The following is an 18,833-nucleotide window of genomic DNA, read 5'->3' as shown; positions in this document are numbered from 1 at the left end:
CTCTGAGAACACAGGCCGTTAAAAGCAGAGAGCTCCCAGGGGAGTGCTGTCTTTTGTTCTGGTCAGTGAAGAGTCCAGACCTCCCCTGCCCAGCCACAGGCTGGGATGGGAGGGGAAGCCATGCGGCCTATAGCTGAGGTAGGCCGGAGCCCTGGAAAGAGAAGGGGGGTGAAGGGAATGGAACGGGCCAGCCCCTGCACGAAGGGTGGAGAAACACTGAGATGTCTTTGTTTCCCCCCCTGCCCCCCCCCCCCAGAGGGGGGGAGAGAGAGAGAGAGCCTGGGCCACCTGTAAATTTGGTATCATGTGCCAGTAGTGCCGAGGAGGAGGAAGAGAAGAGGGGAGGAGGTGCCCAGCTGTGGGAGTCCTGGGCAGCCAAGATTTCAGTTGTCTTGGGAGCTGGAGACTTTTAACCATTTCCTGGGCAAAGAAAACTTTGTGAAACACTACTCCTCCTTGATTTCAAAGAGAAGAGAGGCAGTCTGGGACCTGAGATGTCAGAAGAGATGGGAGAGAAATCCTAGGTAGGAGGAGATGATGGAGTGGCGTTTGGCTGGACTTTTCTTGTATAGCCATAGACTGAACCAATTCTCCCCTACACAGACAGTGCATTTAGGGGGATGCAATGACTTGAGCCAAGAGAGTGCAGGTGTGAGAGTGACCTGCTTCAGTGAGTGATGTCATGTGCAGGAGTGGAGTGAACAGAGAAAAGTTGAGGAGGGTGTGGTGGTGCCCTGCCTGGGCCTGGTGGGGTCAGGCAGCGCTCGGCGCTGAGCCCCAGCTGCCCCACAGCCCCGGCCCGGCCCCGCAGCTCCCCACAGGCCCCCAGCCCATGCTCCCAGTCCCACAGCTCTGCGCCCGGTGCTGCGGCTCCCCACCACAGAGAAACACCCTGAAATGCCGAACTCTTTGTTTTCTTGTCCTGGAAACCGGGGATAGAAAGGATCTGGATCAGCTGGCAAATTTTGAGCATAAGACCCTGCTGAAATACATCCTGATCCTCAGTATTTTTCTCTTACTTGTCTTTTCCATCATCCTTTTTCATACCATGTAGATTTTTTTCCTGCTGCTTCTTGCCTTCACCATATTCCTGCACACTCCCCTTCACCCAATCCCTTCCCAGCACACCAACACCATCCATCCCCTGTTGTCCAAATCCCTTCTCCACTTCCCTTATTGCCCCCCTGGGTATCCATGTCCTTAATTACCTCTGGGGGAATGTGCAAACTACCTCAACATTCTCCCAAGGGATCCTTCAGAGATATTTTGGGATCATCATCCCTTTAGCTAGGACCCCTCTTTGGCTTTCCCTTTTCTCCCCTCCCTGGGTGCCCTGCCATGTTCACTCCCCGAAGATCCCAGTGCACTCACGGGTGAGATTTTCAGTGCTCTCTCCCTGCTGCCTCTTCACAGACTCCCCTGATGTGTCACTCGTCTGTCTCCTGGTCACTGCCGGGTCCCCAATCAATCCCCGGTGCCGCCGCCAGCCAAGGGAGCCGATCACCCAAAGTGGGTGAGGCACCTTCAGCTGCGCTCCCTGCCCGCCGCCCTGGAGGGTGGAAGGAATTCCGGATGAGCCCCAGGGTGTGCTGAAAAATTGACATCAGGAGAGGTTTCTGTCCAGAAAGCAGACAGAGGAGTCCTGTAAAAGTAATTTCATTCCTAAAAATGGGAGAGGCCATGGGATCTCTCCAATTTACTGGGCTAAATGTTGGTGCTTTGGTTGTTCGTGGGGGCTGAATCATTATAATCTGGAGGGAGTTTGTACTGAATCGTGATGTTTGGGGAGGTTTTGATCTGTGTCTTGAAGTTTGGAGGATTTTTGGGCTCAATCTTAATGTTTTGGAGGTTCTTACAGACACAAGATGCCCAATGACTTCCTGAGATGAAGTGGGCAAGGAGGAACTCCCAGTCCAATGCGCTCTGTTCTTGTTTTTTCCCCAACCCAGGATTTTTCATTCCCAGGGTGTGGCTGGATGGAGGAGGAGGAAAAGCCCTGGAGATCTCGCACGAGAAGTGGCTGCAAACCCAGCCCAGGGAGCTTCGGGGAGGAAAGAGCCCCCTTGAGCCAGGAAGGCGGCCGGAGATCCAGCCGGAGCTCGGAGCTGGTGGAGAAGGCTCATGGCAGGGAGAAGCCCCACAAGTGCTTGGAATGTGGGAAGGGTTTCAGCCGGAGCTTGCACCTAATCGAGCACCAGGTGATCCACACTGGGGAACAGCCCTACGAGTGTGAGGAATGTGGGAAGCGTTTCAGCTGGAGCTCCAGCCTGAGACTGCACCAGAGGTTCCACACTGGGGAACGGCCCTTTGAGTGTGGAGAGTGTGGGAAGAGCTTCAGGCTTAACTCCATCCTGATCCAACACCAGAGGATCCACACTGGGGAAAAGCCCTTTGAGTGTAGGCAATGTGGGAAGAGCTTCAGCCAGAGGGGCCAACTGATGCAGCACCAGGTAATGCACACTGGGGACCGGCCTTATGAGTGCGGGGAATGTGGGATGAGCTTCAGCCAGAAGGGCCACCTGATGCAACACCAGAGGATCCACACTGGGGAAAAGCCCTATGAGTGTGGGGAATGTGGGAAGAGCTTCAGCCAGAGCTCTGGCCTGAGGAAACACGAGAGGATCCACACAGGGGAAAAGCCCTACGAGTGTGGGGAGTGTGGGAAGAGCTTCAGCCTGAACTCCCAGCTTATGGAGCACCAAAAGATCCACACTGGGGAAAGGCCCTACAAGTGCGGGGAATGTGGGAAGAGCTTCAGAGACAGCTCAGCCCTGATTCGGCACCAGGTGATCCACACAGGGGAACGGCCCTACACCTGCTTGGAATGTGGGAAGAGCTATGGGTGGCACTCTGACCTGAGAAAACACCAGCGCATCCACACCGGGGAGAAGCCCTACAAGTGTCCTGAGTGTGGGAAGAGGTTTCAGATCAGCTCCAGTCTCCTCGTACATCAACGGTGTCACACAGAGGAGAGGCCCTTCCGCTGCCCCGACTGCGGGAAGGGCTTCAAGCTAAACTCCCACCTCACCGTGCACCGGCGCATCCACACCGGGGAGAGGCCCTACGAGTGTGGGGAGTGCGGGAAGAGCTTCTCCACGAGCTCAACCTTGACCAAACACCAACGGAGGCGCCACTAAGGGAAGCCCTGTGAATGCCCTGAGTGCGGGAAGAGCTTTGTACGCTCCTCCCAACTCCATTCCCCATGGGAGGATCCACTCTGGATGTTCCTTAGTGACCCTCATTGGGCAGAGCCCTGGTGATCTGTTGTCTTGGTGGTCCATGTTGGGAAGATACCTTGATGAAGTGCTCCCCATCTTCCTGGCTCCTTGTGGGCACCTGGATGAACTCAGGGGCAGGAACATCCATTAGGACACAGACCAAAAATGGAATTCCTTGGGGAGAGTGGATTTGTTGACTTTCAACCCCATAAAATCTTTTGCATTCAATCCTGTCTTCTGGTGGCATCAAGGAATACTGAATGGACTTGGAGGTCTTTTCCAATTTCAGGGATTCCACGATTTTCATTTCCTATTGCCCAAGGGTGTCTGCTGCAGCCAAATGGTGAAAAACTTTGGAAAAAAACAAGATTTTGGAGACAGTGGGGTGGGAATTCCACCAGAAAAGGTTCTTCCCTTCTACTCAAGTTCGTAGATCCTCAGCCAGCACAGACACGGAAATCCTTTTCTTTTGGCCTTGATTTGTTTTTCATTTCTCTTCATCCCTTCAAAATATCCAATATTGAGGTAAAAATAAAGACATTAAACTAAGACATGGGTGTGGTTATGGTAGGACACGACATGGTGGGACACAGACATGGAGATTGACATGGGCATGCATGGACATGGAGGGGGACAGGGCCATTCATGGGGACATGGGGGGGACACGGGCATGGATGGAGGTGTGGGGGACAATGACTGGGATGGAAATATGGTGGGGAGACAGCCATGGGTGAGGAGATGGTGGGGCATGGCCAGTGACATGTGGGGACATGGCCACGGCCGGTGCCATGGGGGGAACTGGCAGGCGATGTGGGGGATGCTGGGTTTGACGGAGTTGAGGGTTCCTGGGAGGGACTTGGGCCTTGCTGAGGTCTTTGGGGAGCCCAGGCTGAGCGGCTCCAACTGTGCTCGGAGACCCTGGCGGAGGTTCTGGGGCAGCTGCTCAAGGACCCCTGACCTGGAGCCCCAGCTGGACATTGGGCTCCTGGAAGGGGATGAATGTCCTTGTCCCCAGGAGGGAAATCCCAGCACCCCCAGGGTGTCAGGGGCAGCTGAGAGGCCACAACAGGGAGGGGAAAACCAGAGAGAACTGTCCCCCTCCAAAACTGCACCCCAAAAGTCCCAAAACTGAGGGATTCCTCCCAGGAAAAAGCAGCCAGGAGCTGCCAGAATTGAGGGAAAGGAGGGATGGCACCCTCAGACTGAGCAGGAGGGGCCTGGAACCCCCAAAACCAAGCATGGGGTACAGGAGTGGTGGACTGGAGGGCAGTGGGGAAGGGGTGGAAGAGCAGGGGAAAAGAGGGGGCTGCGACCCCAGAAGAGCGGGGGATGGGGCTGGGACCCCAACATTGCATTGGGAGGGGTCCCACTCCTCCTCTTTCAAACCCCACATCCTTCTCTGCCCTCCTCCATCTCCTCCTCCTCCTCCATCCATTCTCCCACCCCCATCCCCCTTACAACCACCCTTGGAACTCACCCCTCCATTTTCCCAATGCTGTCATATCCCAAGGGAGGAGCCGGGATGGAGCTGGGGCAGGTCAAGCCTGGGCAGCGCTGGGCTCTGGGCCCGGCCTGGGCATCCCCCATATGCCCTTTCCCCAAATTCCCCTGGTGGCTTTGGGGGATCCCAGCGCTAGGTGTCGTGTTGGGGTTCAGGTGCCTCCCAAGGAGTCCCCAGAGTGGGGTGACACTGGGGGAACACATGGGGGTCCCCATTCCCAATCCATCCCGGGGCCAGCTCTGCCCTCTCCAATCACAGCCCCCCAAATCCCTTCCCAGCACCCCCAGTAAATGGCACTGGGGCAAACTGGGAAGCTTTACTGGGAACACTGGGAGCAGCTGGGCAGGGGCAGAGTGACACCAGAGCTGGGGGGACACACAACCCCCCCCAAAATCAGCGCGGGGATGGAGCGGGGGGTCCTGGCCAGGCCCAAGGCCACGGGGAGGGGCTGCGGCTACTGCTGGCTCAGGAGCTCTGTGGGCAGAGAAAAGGGGGTGACACCGGGCTGGGGGCCCCGGGGGGAATACACACACTCTGGGGGAGGGGGACATGACCCCTGGGACCCCCACTCACCTTCTTGCGCAGGTAGAAGCCGAGCCCCAGCGCCAGGAAGACAAAGTGCAGCATGGAGCCCCGATCCCCATCAGCATCTTGCTGCAGGTGGTGTCCAGTTGTTGCATCCTGGGTTTTGGGTTCAGATTTGGGGTTCTGGTCTTTGTTAGCTTACCGGTTCCATGTATCCTTGTGTATCCCCCGTGTCTTCCCCCCCCCCCCCCCCCAGGGAAGTTAGCCCCAGGCTGCTGGCCATTGGGTCTTCTCCCGTGCCACTCCTGTGACCACTCCCCCATCCAGTCCCCGGCAGTTCCGTGCTCATCACCTCATTCCCATGGTCCCACTGGCCCTGAACCCCCGTGTCCGCCCCTGTCGTGTGCCCATTGGCCGTTGTGGCAACTTCACAGCCACAGCATCTGTGTTCATCAGGCGGAGAGCTCCAGTCCTGCCCTGTCCCACCCCTATATCCCTCCGCGGCACCCCAGCCTCGGGGCCAGATTCGTCCACGCAAGGTTGGGAGCGGCCGTGGCTCCTCCATTGCGGCTCCTGTGACCAATAAAGTGTCCAGCCACTACGCGGACGGGTTTGGACAATTCCCTGCCTCTTCGTTTCCTTCCCTCACGCCGACGACAACGCATGGCCATCCCATCCCAGGGCGCAGCTACAGAAGTGCCCGGAAGTAGTGGTGCGCCGACCCTGATGAGGAGCCGAGGCGCCAAGCCGCGCTCTCGGGAGTCGGTTGGTGTTGCAGCGCGCCATCGCACGGGGCGTGCTGGGCGGTGAGTGCAGGGGCACGACCGTCCCCCTGCGAGTTCTGCAATCCCAGTTATCGGCAGGTTCGGTGCAGGGACAGATAACGAAGACACGGGTCTTGGGGTAAACCAGAATGTATTTATGGGATGGACAAGATGGAGCCCTAAAACAAGACTCGGGGGGTGAACAGAAATTTTATACAGTAACTCAGGAGGATGGGTGCAGGAACATTAACCAATGAGGGTAAAGCTGGGGAGTGGTCTAAGATGGGACTAAACTATTATAAACCTATCAGAAGTAGGGGAGTGGAATAACACAAAGTAACAAATAGGGTGTCGAGTATAACAAAATAGACAAGGAACATTCTGGAAGGAAGGGTAGCGATAGGGAGGATTGACAAGAAACATTCTGGAGAAAGGGGTGGGGAGAGGGAGGACTGACAACTTGGAATGGAGGGGGTTAGGGAGGACCTTGGGAAGATTGGCAGCTCGGGAGAGGAGGGGATTAAGGAGGAAAACAGGGGCATACATGAATTTTAAACAAAACACACTACAACAGGTTGGGGTGGGAAAAGTGACGCATGTCAGTAAGTGGCGACCAATGTCGGGGCCACGGCCAGCGCAGAGTTGTAGCACAGGTGGAGAGCCACCCAAAAGCACCCAGGAGCCGCACCGAGATAGCGCCGCAGCCACGAAGCCGCGCCGCTGCCGAGATGAGCGAGCGCGATCCGTGCGGAAACCCACTGCCACCGCAGAGTCACGGTCCGCAGAAAAAGTGCTCCGTGCTGGACTGAAAACAGGAAAAGAGCCCCCGAAGTAAGTCAGTGACGTCTCTGCCACCCACATGGAAACATGCCGTGTTTTCTGCGTGGGACTGGAAGCATAACCATTCGCGGCCACGGAAAACCAAAGAACGGATGCTTCCCAGGAAAGAAAACCCTGGTAGCAGCTTTTATTTGCGAAGATTTCAGTTTGGTGAGTGCTCAGTGTGGGAGGGTACCTGGGCTATAGGCTCCATCACTTGTGTGGGCTTTGCAACGCTTCCAAGGGTACGGACACGCAGCATGCAGCATGAGTGGCGGCCGCCGGGGTCTTTTGCGGGGTTTTTTTTTTTCCCCTCTTTTTCTGCACCAGGGGTGAGGTTGTGGGTAGAAATAGCATGGGGACCGTGCTATCTACCCAACAAAGGGAATTTTATACCCAAGTTAAGGGGATTTTATCAGTGAAGGGCCCCTACCCCAAAAGTTCGGTCAACCAGTTTGTGCGATGGCTGTTTTTCTCCTGCCCACGCTTAACTGCAGAGGATGCCCACAAGGCAGAGTTCTGGGAGTGTGTAGGGGCCAGGCTAGCAGAGGGAATCGACAGAGATCCCTCCGTAAAAGACTGCTTCCCCAAGCTCCATTTATTAATATCGGAGGTTGTAAAAACAGAGTCCGCGTGGAATGCGAACGGAGAAGGAGAAAAGCCATCAAGAAAATCTGTTGCTTTCCCTGAAACCACTTCCCCATCCTTGTCTCCTATCCCTTCTTCCCCTAACCCGGGTGGGCGGGGTGGGTACCCTGTCGATATGAGACGCAGGGCAGCTCCACAAACATGGGCCGTGCTCCTGGCTCCCCCAAGGCCCCCCGGCGTCCCTGCCTCGGCGAAATTGTCTGCTTCGCTGAGGAACCGACCCCAAACCCCTTTCCCAATCCCTTTTTCCCAGTTAAGAATCCCCATTTTGGCACTACCCCACGCTGTTCAGTTTCCCTGAACACTTTTCTTTCTTCCCCTGAGGAAGCCGTGGCCACATGGTTTGGGTCTTTGTCTTCCCAAGATGGAGGGTGGCCACAGGGCAGGGCTTCCCCTTCCCACAATCCCTTTGTCCCCTTTGTCCCCACGTTTGACCCCACCCCCTCCTGCTTCCCTGTGGGCGTGAGCACCGCCCACTCAAGGCATCGGGTTGCAACCCCACCCCCTGTTCCCCCTCGGGTGGGTGTTCCCTCCTTCCACGTACTTCCTACTGCAACATCAGCCCCACCCTCCCCTGACAGGGAGGGTTCTCTCACCTCTGCCCCACTGTCCCAGGGAGAAGATTCTCCCTGCCCTGTCCGCCCTGTCCCTCGCACCCGCCCCCATGTCCTCCTGCTCCTCAGATACCCGGGGGGGGAGCGGGGGAGGGGAGGGGACGGGCCCAGTCTATGAAGTTGAGCAGTCGCTCCGCACTCCAGCCTCCTACGCCAGGGGAGGGGAGAACCCTACATGGGCACCCCTTCCCTATGAATCAGTGAAAGAGGTCTGCAAAACATTGCGTGAATTTGGCAGAGCAAGCCCTTTCTTTAAGGGCATTCTAAAAGCAACTTTAACATCCAGAACCGTAGTGCCAGCAGACCTTAAGTGTCTGTTCAGCTGCCTGCTTCTCCCATTGGAATACAGCCTGTGGGAGAGGAGGTGGAAAAAACTGGCAGCAGACCTGCTTCCCGAAATCCGAGAGGGGCCTTACAGCTTGGATTTCGCGGAAGAATCAATCACCTTAGACCATCTCGTGGGTGAGGGAGAATGGAGTGAGGGGCAACTACAGGCTCAGGGAATTCCAACGGCCATGCTGGACATGACCAGGGGTGCAGCAGAGCGTGCATTCCTGGGCATGCCCACCAAGGATCCGGTGGTGCCCTATACTGCAATTAAACAAGGTGTTGCAGAGCCTTTTGTAGATTTCGTAGACAGAGTCCGGGCAGCGGTCGAGAGACGGGTGGAGAGACCTGAGCACCGAGACGGACTGGTCCTAGAAGTGGTGCACATGAACGCTAATGCAATGTGCAAAAGAATCATCCTGTCACTGCCAGCCTCACCACTGCCAACCCTCGACCAGATCATCAAGGAGTGCACCCTTGATGCACTCTGAAAGCACACCTGACGGAGGAGGAAGCCCCAAAGAGACCAAGAGATAAGCTGGTCGCATCAGCTGCTGCTCCTCCAAGGAACTCAGTGCCAAGGTGATTTCCATCCACACGCCGGTGCTTCCACTGCCATCAGGAAGGACACTTTCAGGATAGCTGCCCACTTCTAAAGACTGCACCGCCCGGGGCTGCGAGAGGAGGGAGCGGGGACGGAAACCCCACCATTTCAAAAAACTAACTAGGGAATGAACGCGCACTTGCCTCGCGTGTTGATAAAAATGAGGCAAGTCGTGGTGCCGCGTGAGGAGCCATGACTCACCATCTAGTTCCATCTGTGAGCGGTTGCCTCTCAACCACTGACATCAGGGAGCCTTATCGGCTCCGACTCACCAATTCTGTCCACTTCCATTCCGAGGCTGGCAATTCTTCATAGCGGAGGCAGAGCTTCTATCGCACATCTGCCGCTGTGAAACCAGGAGGAAAGAAGACCTTCTGAACTGCAGGTACCTCATAGTTGGAGACACAAAAAGCACCCCACTAGAGATAGAGGTTCCTCCGGTGATTTCCACCCTTAGTCCGAGGCTCTTCTCTCTTGCGGCACGCTGTGTCCACCCCCCCCACCTCTTCCTACCAAAGGGCCAAGTTATTGCACAGGCAATTCCAATTCCTCATGCTCTGTGCAATGACTTGGAACTCTCAGTCTTTTATGCTGGGAAGTTGGGAGAGGAAAAACCCCTCGTGGGGTGTAAACTCATGTGCAAGGGGCGTTCTACCTATCTTCAGGAGATGTTGGACACAGGCAGACGTGACGGTCATCCCACCACACAAGTGGCTGTCACACTGGGAGCTGCAGAGTGTGGCCACGCCAGTCTTAGGACTAGGCGGGACATGCCTATGAGGCAATCCAAAAATATTGTCCAAATTAAGGGTCCGAACGGGCTGCTGGCCTCAGTACGTCCATTCGTGGTCAATTGCGAATTCACGTTATGGGGAAGAGACACCATGGCTCAGTGGGAAGCCAAATTGGAATTTCCAGCCCCCCAGCATTTTTAGGTGTGGCCACTGAGGAGCGCCCCACTCAGAAATTAACATGGCTCACAGATAAGCCCGTCTGGGTGGAGCAGTGGCCGCTGAGTAAACAGAAACTACAGGTGCTCACAAAATTAGTGGAGGAAGAATTGGCAAAAGGTCACATAGAAGAGACAAACAGCCCGTGGAACTCTCTGGTGTTTGTAATTAAAAAAATGGGGAAGGACAGGTGGTGACTCCTCCACGATTTAAGAAAAATTAATGAAGCAGTAGATGATATGGGCTCTTTCCAACCGGGTATGCCATCTCCATCAATGCTACCTCAAAATTATAATTTGGTCGTATTGATATTAAGGATTGCTTCTTTCAAATCCCATTACATCCAGATGATGCTCCCTGTTTTGCCTTCTTCGTACCCTCCATCAACAGAGAAGCCCCCATGAAGCGCTATCAGTGGATAGTACTACCTCAGGGGCTTAAATGTTCCCCCACTATATGCTAGTGGTATGTCGCCAGGGTTCTGTCCCCCATGCGTGCCAAGTGGACATCCTGTATTTTCTATCACTACATGGATGATGTGCTGATTTGTGCCCCTGACAGCGAGGTCCTGCAAGCAGCTCTGGAGGACACTGTTAGGGCCTTGTCGGCGGTTGGATTTGAGTTGCAAAAAGAGAAGGTACAGTTGCTGCCAGCCTGAAAGTACCTGGGCCTGGAAGTTAATAATCAAACAATTAGGCCTCAACAAATTCAGATAAGCAACAACCCCAAGACGCTGAATGACATCCAGCGCTTGTGCAGATCATTAAATTGGATCAGGCCATGGCTGGGACTCACCATGAGGGAACTATCCCCTCTTTTTGATTTGTTAGCAGAAAGGGAGGGGGATGAGGGTTTAAGTTCCCCGAGAGTCTTGACCCGGGAGGCCAGAGCTGCATTGACAATGTCCAGACCGCCATAGCGAGCAGGCAAGCCGATCGTTGTCAACCAGGGCTGCCTTTCTGCTTCATCATCCTGGGTGAATTACCACATTTATATGGTATGATATTCCAGTGGAACAAGGGCCAACGGGACCCCCTCTTGATAATAGAGTGGGTGTTCCTTGGCCACAGACAGTCCAAAAGTATCACCAGGCCACAAGAGCTGATGGCGCAGCTGATAATATGGGCCAGGGCTCGTCTGCAAGTACTAGCTGGCTGTGACTTCACATGTATCCACCTCCCCATCAAAACATCCACGGGGAAAATGGCCAAGGAGACCTTCGAACATCTTTTAAGGCAAAATGAGAATTTGCAGTTTGCTCTAGACAGCTTCTCAGGCCAAATTCAAATTGGACATCCTGGCCATCATCTGTTCAATACAGAGTTCAAATTGTTACCAAAAGAATTACAAAAAAAAAAGCCACTCAGAGCACTAACAGTGTTCACTGACGGGTCAGGGAAGTCCCACAAGTCAGTGGTGACTTGGAAAGACCCAGAGACTCAGCTGTGGGAATCTGATGTTAAAGTAGTGGAAGGTTCCCCACAAGCAGCTGAGTTGGATGCTGTCATGAGGGCTTTTGAAAAATTTGATCAACCTTTCAATCTGGTAACAGATTCTGTGTACGTAGCAGGAGCAGTGTCTAGAGCAGAACATGCAGTCATCAAGGAGGTCCCAAATCAGGTCATCTTCGGGTTGCTCACAAAATTGGTACACCTGGTTTCTAGCTGTGAGCATCCCTTTTATGTGGTGCCTGTGAGGTCACACACGAATCTCCCAGGCTTTATTGCTGAGGGGAACCACAGAGCAGACGCCCTGGCAGCCCCAGTACAGCTGGGAGGCCAGCCAAGTATAGTCGAGCAGGCCAGGCTGAGCCATCAGCAGTTCCATCAAAATGGCCCAGGTCTGGTACGCCAGTTCCTTCTGCAGCGTGACCAAGCCAGGGAAATTGTGGCCTCGTGCCCCAACTGTCAGGAGGCAGCTTTACCAACACTGGGAGCAGGTGTGAATCCCAGAGGTCTCCACAGTTGCGAGGTATGGCAGGTGGATGTCACAAAAGTCCCCAAATTTGGGAAACTCGGGAATGTCCATGTAACTGTGGACACCTTCTCGGGGGCAGTTTTTGCCTCAGCCCACATAGGGGAAAGGGCCTCAGACATGAGAAAACACCTCATACATGCCTTTGCCACCTTAGGGGTCCCAGCCACAATTAAAACTGACAATGGTCCAGCTTATACTTCCAGGGTGCTCAGTAGCTTTCTGCAGGAATGGGGGGTCCAACATAAGACCGGGATTCCTCACTCCCCCACCGGCCAGGCCATAATAGAAAGAACACACTAGATGCTGAAGCAGGTCCTCCGGAAGCAGCGGAGGGATGTGTGAGTGCTGTCACCGCACAAGAGGCTTTGCAAGGCATTGTTTCCCATCAATTTCCTAAACTGCTCTTTTGACAGACCAGATCCGCCAGCCCTGAGACGTTTCAAACAACATCAAGAGCTCCAACCGAAAGAAAGGCCTCCAGTGTTAGTGAGGGATCCGGACTCTAAAGAAATCCAGGGTCCATTCCCACTTTTGACCTGGGGATGGGGATATGCCTGCATATCCACGCCTTCAGGAGTCAGGTGGATCCCCAGGAGGGATGTCAAACCTTACATTCCAGGACAGTCTGTGAGTCAAAGCAATGCAGTGCCAGTGGATGCAACCAGTGATCCCACCAACCAAGGGGTTGCATCCAATCACAGGTGCCGCAGAGAGAGAAGGGATTCAGCGTCTCCCTAAATGGCATTCTTCTCACATCTACCTCAGTCCAGTTATGTCCCCAGTCCACTTGGTTATAATAAAGTTGTTGCCCCAGTTCCCCAATCCCCAAACACCCAGGGAAAAAACAGCTCCAGCATCATCCCCAGGCCCTCTCCACCTGCAAAGCAGCCACCACAGTCACAGCAGTAGAAGAAGCTGGAAGAAGAGGTCACCGCATGAAGATCCAAGTCAAAGCAACTGTCTTTTTTATATATTTTAAAGCGGGGAATTGTTGCATCCTGGGTTTTAGGTTCAGATTTGGGGTTCTGGTCTTTGTTAGCTTACCGGTTCCATGTATCCTCGTGTATCCCCTGATGGAAGTTAGGCCCAGGCTGCCTGCCATTGGGTTTTTCCCCTGCCACTCCTGTGACCATTCGCCCATCCAGTCCCCAGCAGTTCCGTGCTCATCACCTCATTCCCGCGGTCCCACTGGCCCTGAACCCCCATGTCTGCCCCCATCATGCCCCCATTGGCCGTTGCGGCAATGTCACAGCCACGGCGTCTGTGTTCATTGGGCAGAGAGCTCCAATCCTCCCCTATCCCACCACTATATCCCTCCACGGCACCCCAGCCTCGGGGCCAGATTCGTCCACGCGAGATTGGGAGCGGCCACGGCTTCCCCATCGTGGCTCCTGCGACCAATAAAGCATCCAGCCACCACATGGACAGGTTTGAACGAATTCCCTGCCTCTTCGTTTCCTTCCCTTGCGCCAACGAAAACGCGCGGCCATCCCATCCTAGGGCGCAGCCGCAGAAGCGCCCAGAAGTAGTGGCAGCATCGACCCTGACAAGGAGCCGAGGTGCCAAGCCGCGTTCTCGGGAGCCAGTCGGGGCGGGAAAAGTAATATGCAGCCATAGGATCTCTGGGGCTTCCATATTCCACTTCAATATTTTGCAAAACCCAAAACTATAATGTATGTTTTTCACACTGTCCACAAACTAAAATATCATCCATGAATGATGTTCTGAGGATATGAGCTACACAGGGGCCAGGGCATTGGCCACAAAAAGCTGATAATTTATATTACAGCAAAAGCAATTAAAAGTGATTACAAACTGTGCTATATCAAAATTGTTCTGATTAAGAATAAGTTACAGAAGTCAAGACATAATAGCAAAAGCCAACAACTACATAGTTCTTTATAACAGACCCAGGGCAGGTTTTTCCCTTGCATGGAGCATTGGGCCTTCCCCAGGCCCCTTCTGCCCTCTGGCAGAGCCGGTGGCATTTTCCACCACACACAGTTTGTAACCAAGAGTCGGGTGCAGCCGAGAAGGCTCCAAGCGCCTCCTTCCAGGCTGACTCTGCAGATGCCAAGGCTGCTCTGGGCTCTGCCAGAGCTCTGCTGGGGCTCAGCTCTGGGCGAGGCTGGGCCCACTCTCCCCTCACATTGCTCCGGGCAGCTGAGTCACAGAGGGAGAAGGAAGAGACACCTCAAGGGAGTTGAGGTTTAAGAGAATTTTTATTCAAAAAACTGCCATATCAAACAGGCTGTCATAAGAACCGTAACAAACAGGCTGTCCTAACTACCATAACCATAACTAGCACTGCTAACTACCATGACTAACTAGTTGTCCTTACTAACTACTGTAACTAAAAGCTGTCTTCCAGTGCTTCATCTCCTCCACTGCTCCCTCAGTTGCTTGGCTGCGGAGCTCAGGCTGGAGAGAGGCTTGGCTGATGATAAAAATGGGTGCTGCCCAAAGGATAAGAAAGAAAGAAATTAACTGTTACTTTCCAGAGTCAACTTCCTCACAGGCTCTGTGGCAACAGGACAAAGGGAAACGGTCTGAAACTCAGGAGAGGGAAGCGGGCTCAGATTAGCTCTAAGGCAGAATTTTTTAACCAGGAGAGTGGGGAAGCACTGACAGAAGGTGCCCAGAGATGTGGGAGGTGCCTCCTCCCTGGAAACATCCAAGCTCAGGTCAGGCAGGGCTCTCTGAGCCACCTGACCTGCCTGAAGATGGCCCTGCTCGTTGTGGGGCACCAGGTGCAGATGCCCTGGAAAGGACCCTGCCAAGTCAAACCAGGCGAGGATTCTGCTTGCTTTGCGTGTGGAAAGCAGCAAGACTGGAGACTCTCAGAGGGGGCCCCACAAGAAAACCCCTCCCAGGCGCTGCTGCTTCCCCTGCAGCCGCTTGGCATTCAGCTGCAGCAGCTCCTGGGCAGACCAGCGCCGCTCCTCGTCCGGCTCCAGGCTGCACTCAAGGAAGTCCCGCAGCAGAGCCGACAGGCGCCGGGGCTCCTGTAGCTGCGGGGTCCCGTTCTGACGGATCAGAGCACGAGCCTGCAGGAAAAGCAAACTCAGCGCTCTGCCAGCTTCTTTCACACCCACAAGTGCTCACATCGAGCCCGGGTTCCCAGCCCCAGCTCCAGGGGCACTTTCCTCCCTGGCAGAGATGCTGCTCAGAGCTCATTTTTCTATGCCAACCAAAAAACCAAACCCTGGTGTTGCCACAGCCATTGTAAAGAGCTGGTGCCCTTGCTTCACATTTTCAGGTCATCCTCACAGCCAGAAGAGTGGCAACGACGTAAATCCCAAAGCAAATTTTTGCTGGACACTGCAGAATATTCGTCTGTGCTGAGAGTCGAGTCCTCTGGGAATTCCCTTCCCCATAGGCAGAAGCCTCCAGCTGCTGCTCCCAGTGCAGGGTCACCCTGTGCTCACAGGCCTCTGCAACCACTGCAGAATTTGCCTCTTACCATGGCCCTCGTTTCCTTGAAGTAAGGAGGTTTTCCTTCCACCATCTCGATGGTCACAATGCCAAAGGACCAGATGTCCACCTTGGGGCTATAAGGAGAACTGGTGACAACTTCTGGGGCCATCCAGTGAGCAGTGCCCACCATGGAGCTGCGCTGGTCCTGCTCAGGGCTGAGCTGAGCGCAGAGGCCAAAATCAGCTGAGGACAGAAACAAACACTGTCAAAGGCAGCTGGAATGAGGAAACCGAGCACAAAGACTCCCCACTCTCAGTCCGAGAATGCAGTAGTGAAGTCAGCTGGAAAAGTCCTCAGGGCTGTAGCCAAGGACAGATGGAACTGGACCCTTTAAGAAGCCCTCAGTTTTTGTGCAGCAGCATTTACTGATTCCCTTGAAGCTTTAGATTCCAACTCCTGCCCCTCTGGAAGGGCCATACCCAGAGCAAAGGCACTCCTGACAGCCTGCTCCTCTCCTGAGCTCTCTGCAAGGGCAGCCGCTCTCAGCTGGCAGCAGGGGCTGGGCAGTGCCCCCAGCAGCCCTTGTGGGGCTCTGGCCATCACTGGGAAGCAGCCCCACAGCCGCAGCCCGGGAGCGCTGTGCCTGGCCAGGAACACCCACCCAGCTTGACAGAGCCGTCCATTCCCAGGAGGATGTTGGAGCTCTTCAGATCTCTGTGGATCACCCTGTTCGCATGGAGGAAATCCAGGCCCTGCAGACACTGAGAGAGAACAAGAAACACGAGGGTAAAAACCAATGGCCAGAATATATCACACAAGAAAGGACAGTTTCGAATTCTGCCAGCAGCAACTTTGCTGTGACAGGCCAGGAGTGCAGTGCAGACAAGCTCCAGGCAAACGGTTCAAGGCAAAGCTGGGAACAGCAAATCAAATCCAAAACAGACAGAGAGGACCACAACAGCACGGAAAAGAACAAGAACAGAGAGGAAGTGCAGTGCTGCTGGCAGGCCGTTCACTGCAGAGGCTCTTTGTTCTCCAGCTCATAAAAACAACAGAGAAACAAAGCCCTGAGCATGGAGCCCAATGCCCTGTTGGGAAGGACCATTATGTCCAAGGCACGGAAGTCACAAGCAGGATCCCTCACCTCCCAACTGACAGCTGCCATCTCTCCTTCAGCCATGCATGTCTGTGTGACAACGTCCTGCAAAGTTCCTCCATCCATGTATTCCATCACCAGCCAGAGATCTCCATCAATAAGGAAGCTGGAAAAGGAAAACAATGGCATGGAGACCAATGTGCAGTGCTCAATTCCCCCATGGAAAAGCTTGGAGTGGAGCATTGTTTCCAGGTCACTTGTCAGTGAGGACAGAATCAGATGGAGAGACATTCCTGCCAGGCTGCACAATCCTTGGAATCTGCAGAGTCTAAAGGAGGAGACACCTGTGAGAAAGGAGAGGCCTTAGATGGCAAGCAGGTGAAAAATGCAGTTTAGCAACAGCCCAGATCAATGTGGAACCACAACACTGGCCCCCCAGCTGGTTCAGCTTCTGAACTCATCAGTTCCACCATTCTCTCCAGAACAAGGCAACACAACTCCCAGGGTTATCCAGGGGAGGAGGCCGTGCAGCACTTGGGACAAAAGGGGTCAGAAAACCTTTCAGAAAGTCCCTTCAGAAACAGGCAAGGCCAGTGCAAATTGGCAAATGAGGCATTTCTGGAAACAAGAACCTGGTCTTCCTGGCATCCTGCAGCAATGGAAAAGGGCTGGGAAGAAGAAGGCAAGGGAAATAATTTCTGCTGTGGTTTATCAGCACTTGTTGTAAGACACAGAAAACAGGGTCAACTTGAAGGAAAACCAAACCAAAGCAACAAAAGCATATGGAGGGAATGAACTGCCAGGCTGTTGCTTTGGGAAGATATGGGTGGATCAGGCATTTTCAAAACAGGCTACAGACTGTCGGATGTCCGGATGCCAGGAAAGGTTAAAGCAGGGCCCGGGCACGGGATAAGGCCTGAAGCACTCACCTGTCCAAAGAGTTGACAATGTTGGGGTTCTTCTTGTCCTTCAGGAGCAGGAGCTCATTCACCGCTCGTTCCCTGTTCTGCCCTCTGAGACTCATTTCCTTTATGGCCACCTGAAGGGACATTGCAGACCTTTAACTGGAGGAGTCTGTGGCAGGAGGCCGCAGCAAACACTGAGCGAGTCTTTTTGGAGCGACGGAGCCGGGCTGTGCCAAACTGCCTTGGGATGGGACACCAGAGCTCAGCAAGTGCCATTCCCACAGCCCATTGCTCTGCTCGCTGGGGGCTGCTTACAGGACACATAGCCTGAGACATTTGGCCTTGCAAGCTCTGCAGAAATGGCCCCTCAGCTGTCAGCCTCCAAGCTTTAACAACATTCTCTGCACCTACAGTCTTCTCAAATGGCCTCAACACTCTTATTATTATTCAAACACATTTTGCAAGCAGGAGGTGATTCTGGTTCTGTGAAACCAGAGAAAAAAAGCTGGGAACCCTTTAGCAATTCTATGAGATTTGGTCATGATTTCAGATGTAACTGCTCTGGTTGGGATTGCACAACAAAGCAAACACACACATCCATTGCTCAGGTGATCCCTGTCACAGGCTGTCACTGACCCCAGAGCCAAACACAACTGCAGGGTTTAGGAGAGAGCTTTGCTCTGAACATCCATCTTCTCATTTCTCTCCCTCTCTCTCTGTGAACAGCTGAAGTGGAACTAAAACCCCAAGTTGAGCCCAAGCAGGATCTCTCTCTCTAATTAGGGATGATAAATTTGGCCTCAGTCTGCAGCAGTTAATGCATTCACACTTTTAGATATGAAGACCAAGCCAGCATGTCCTGCTCTGACAGACACCGCTGCCCTCCTTGCATTCCTTTGGGCACTTCAGAAGGACCAAGTCTGTCCCAGCTGTGCTCTGCAGGCTGACACTGCTCTGCCTTCAGAGGAGGAGCCTGTGTAGGAAAGCTCTGCTGGCCCCCAAAGCTGCAGCCACAGCTCCCAGCAGAGGGGAAAGCCCTGGAAATGCGCTGGGCCAGACGTGCTGGGCGCGTTGACACTGACCTCTCCTCCTGTGGCCCTGTCGTGTCCTTTAAAAACAGTTCCGAAAGCCCTGGAGAGAAAACAGCAGAGAAGAAAGAGGCAACACTTTAAGCCCTGGCAGTGAAAGCCAGCCCAGACAGGAGATCTCTGCTGCCTGCAGCGTTCACAAACACCTGGGTGCATCAACCCTTCCAACAACAGCAGAGCAGCCACCAGCCCTCTGCCATGCAAGGTGTGCAAGAGAAAACTGAGACCCAACACAAAGGAATTGGGCTGGAGCAAATCCCAAATGTCCACGCTGAACTGATTTAGTTCAAAGCTCAACGTGAGCAATGGGTGTCTAAAGAACAGGAAAAGAATGCATTTCATCCTTTTCCATTTCCTGCCTAAGACCTGCAGGATCCACA

At 54.0% G+C, this 18,833-nt stretch overlaps 4 protein-coding genes across 4 annotated transcripts in view; 3 read left to right on the top strand and 1 right to left on the bottom strand.

Moving 5' to 3' along the window:
• Nucleotides 1-18,833, top strand: part of LOC128821238 (serine/threonine-protein kinase PAK 3-like) — a 244,825-nt gene that overhangs the window by 164,442 nt on the left and 61,550 nt on the right. The window lies entirely within an intron of this gene.
• Nucleotides 1-18,833, top strand: part of LOC128821268 (zinc finger protein 3-like) — a 111,145-nt gene that overhangs the window by 73,199 nt on the left and 19,113 nt on the right. The gene's annotated exons all lie outside the window — the stretch shown is intronic.
• LOC128821255 (zinc finger and SCAN domain-containing protein 2-like) lies at nt 6-3,767 on the top strand. Its single transcript, XM_054002203.1, has 2 exons — nt 6-138; nt 1,950-3,767. Exons 1-2 carry the CDS (start codon nt 106-108, stop codon nt 3,135-3,137), a joined length of 1,221 nt encoding a protein of 406 aa, XP_053858178.1. The 5' UTR covers nt 6-105; the 3' UTR covers nt 3,138-3,767.
• Nucleotides 14,651-18,833, bottom strand: part of LOC128821281 (serine/threonine-protein kinase PAK 1-like) — a 59,566-nt gene continuing 55,383 nt past the window's right edge. The window contains exons 4-7 of the mRNA XM_054002238.1: nt 16,509-16,626; nt 16,026-16,125; nt 15,411-15,607; nt 14,651-14,994 (exon numbers count right to left, since the gene is read on the bottom strand). Coding sequence (XP_053858213.1) covers nt 14,788-14,994; nt 15,411-15,607; nt 16,026-16,125; nt 16,509-16,595 — 591 coding nt within the window. The 5' untranslated portion in view covers nt 16,596-16,626 and the 3' untranslated portion in view covers nt 14,651-14,787. The remainder of the gene's footprint in view (nt 14,995-15,410; nt 15,608-16,025; nt 16,126-16,508; nt 16,627-18,833) is intronic.

Source organism: Vidua macroura, chromosome 37, assembly GCF_024509145.1.
Source record: "Vidua macroura isolate BioBank_ID:100142 chromosome 37, ASM2450914v1, whole genome shotgun sequence".
Lineage (NCBI taxonomy): Eukaryota > Metazoa > Chordata > Aves > Passeriformes > Viduidae > Vidua > Vidua macroura.
Note: the sequence above shows the minus strand (reverse complement) of the source record. Positions and strands in the feature narration are given on the sequence as shown.

What these genes read in the sequence shown, in the direction of transcription:
- LOC128821255 (XM_054002203.1), top strand. Translation starts at nt 106, where the DNA reads ATGGGAGGGGAAGCCATGCGGCCTATAGCTGAG. An exon ending in CCATGCGGCCTATAGCTGAG is followed by an intron (nt 139 to 1,949) that starts GTAGGCCGGAGC and finishes TCCCCAACCCAG; the next exon opens with GATTTTTCATTCCCAGGGTG.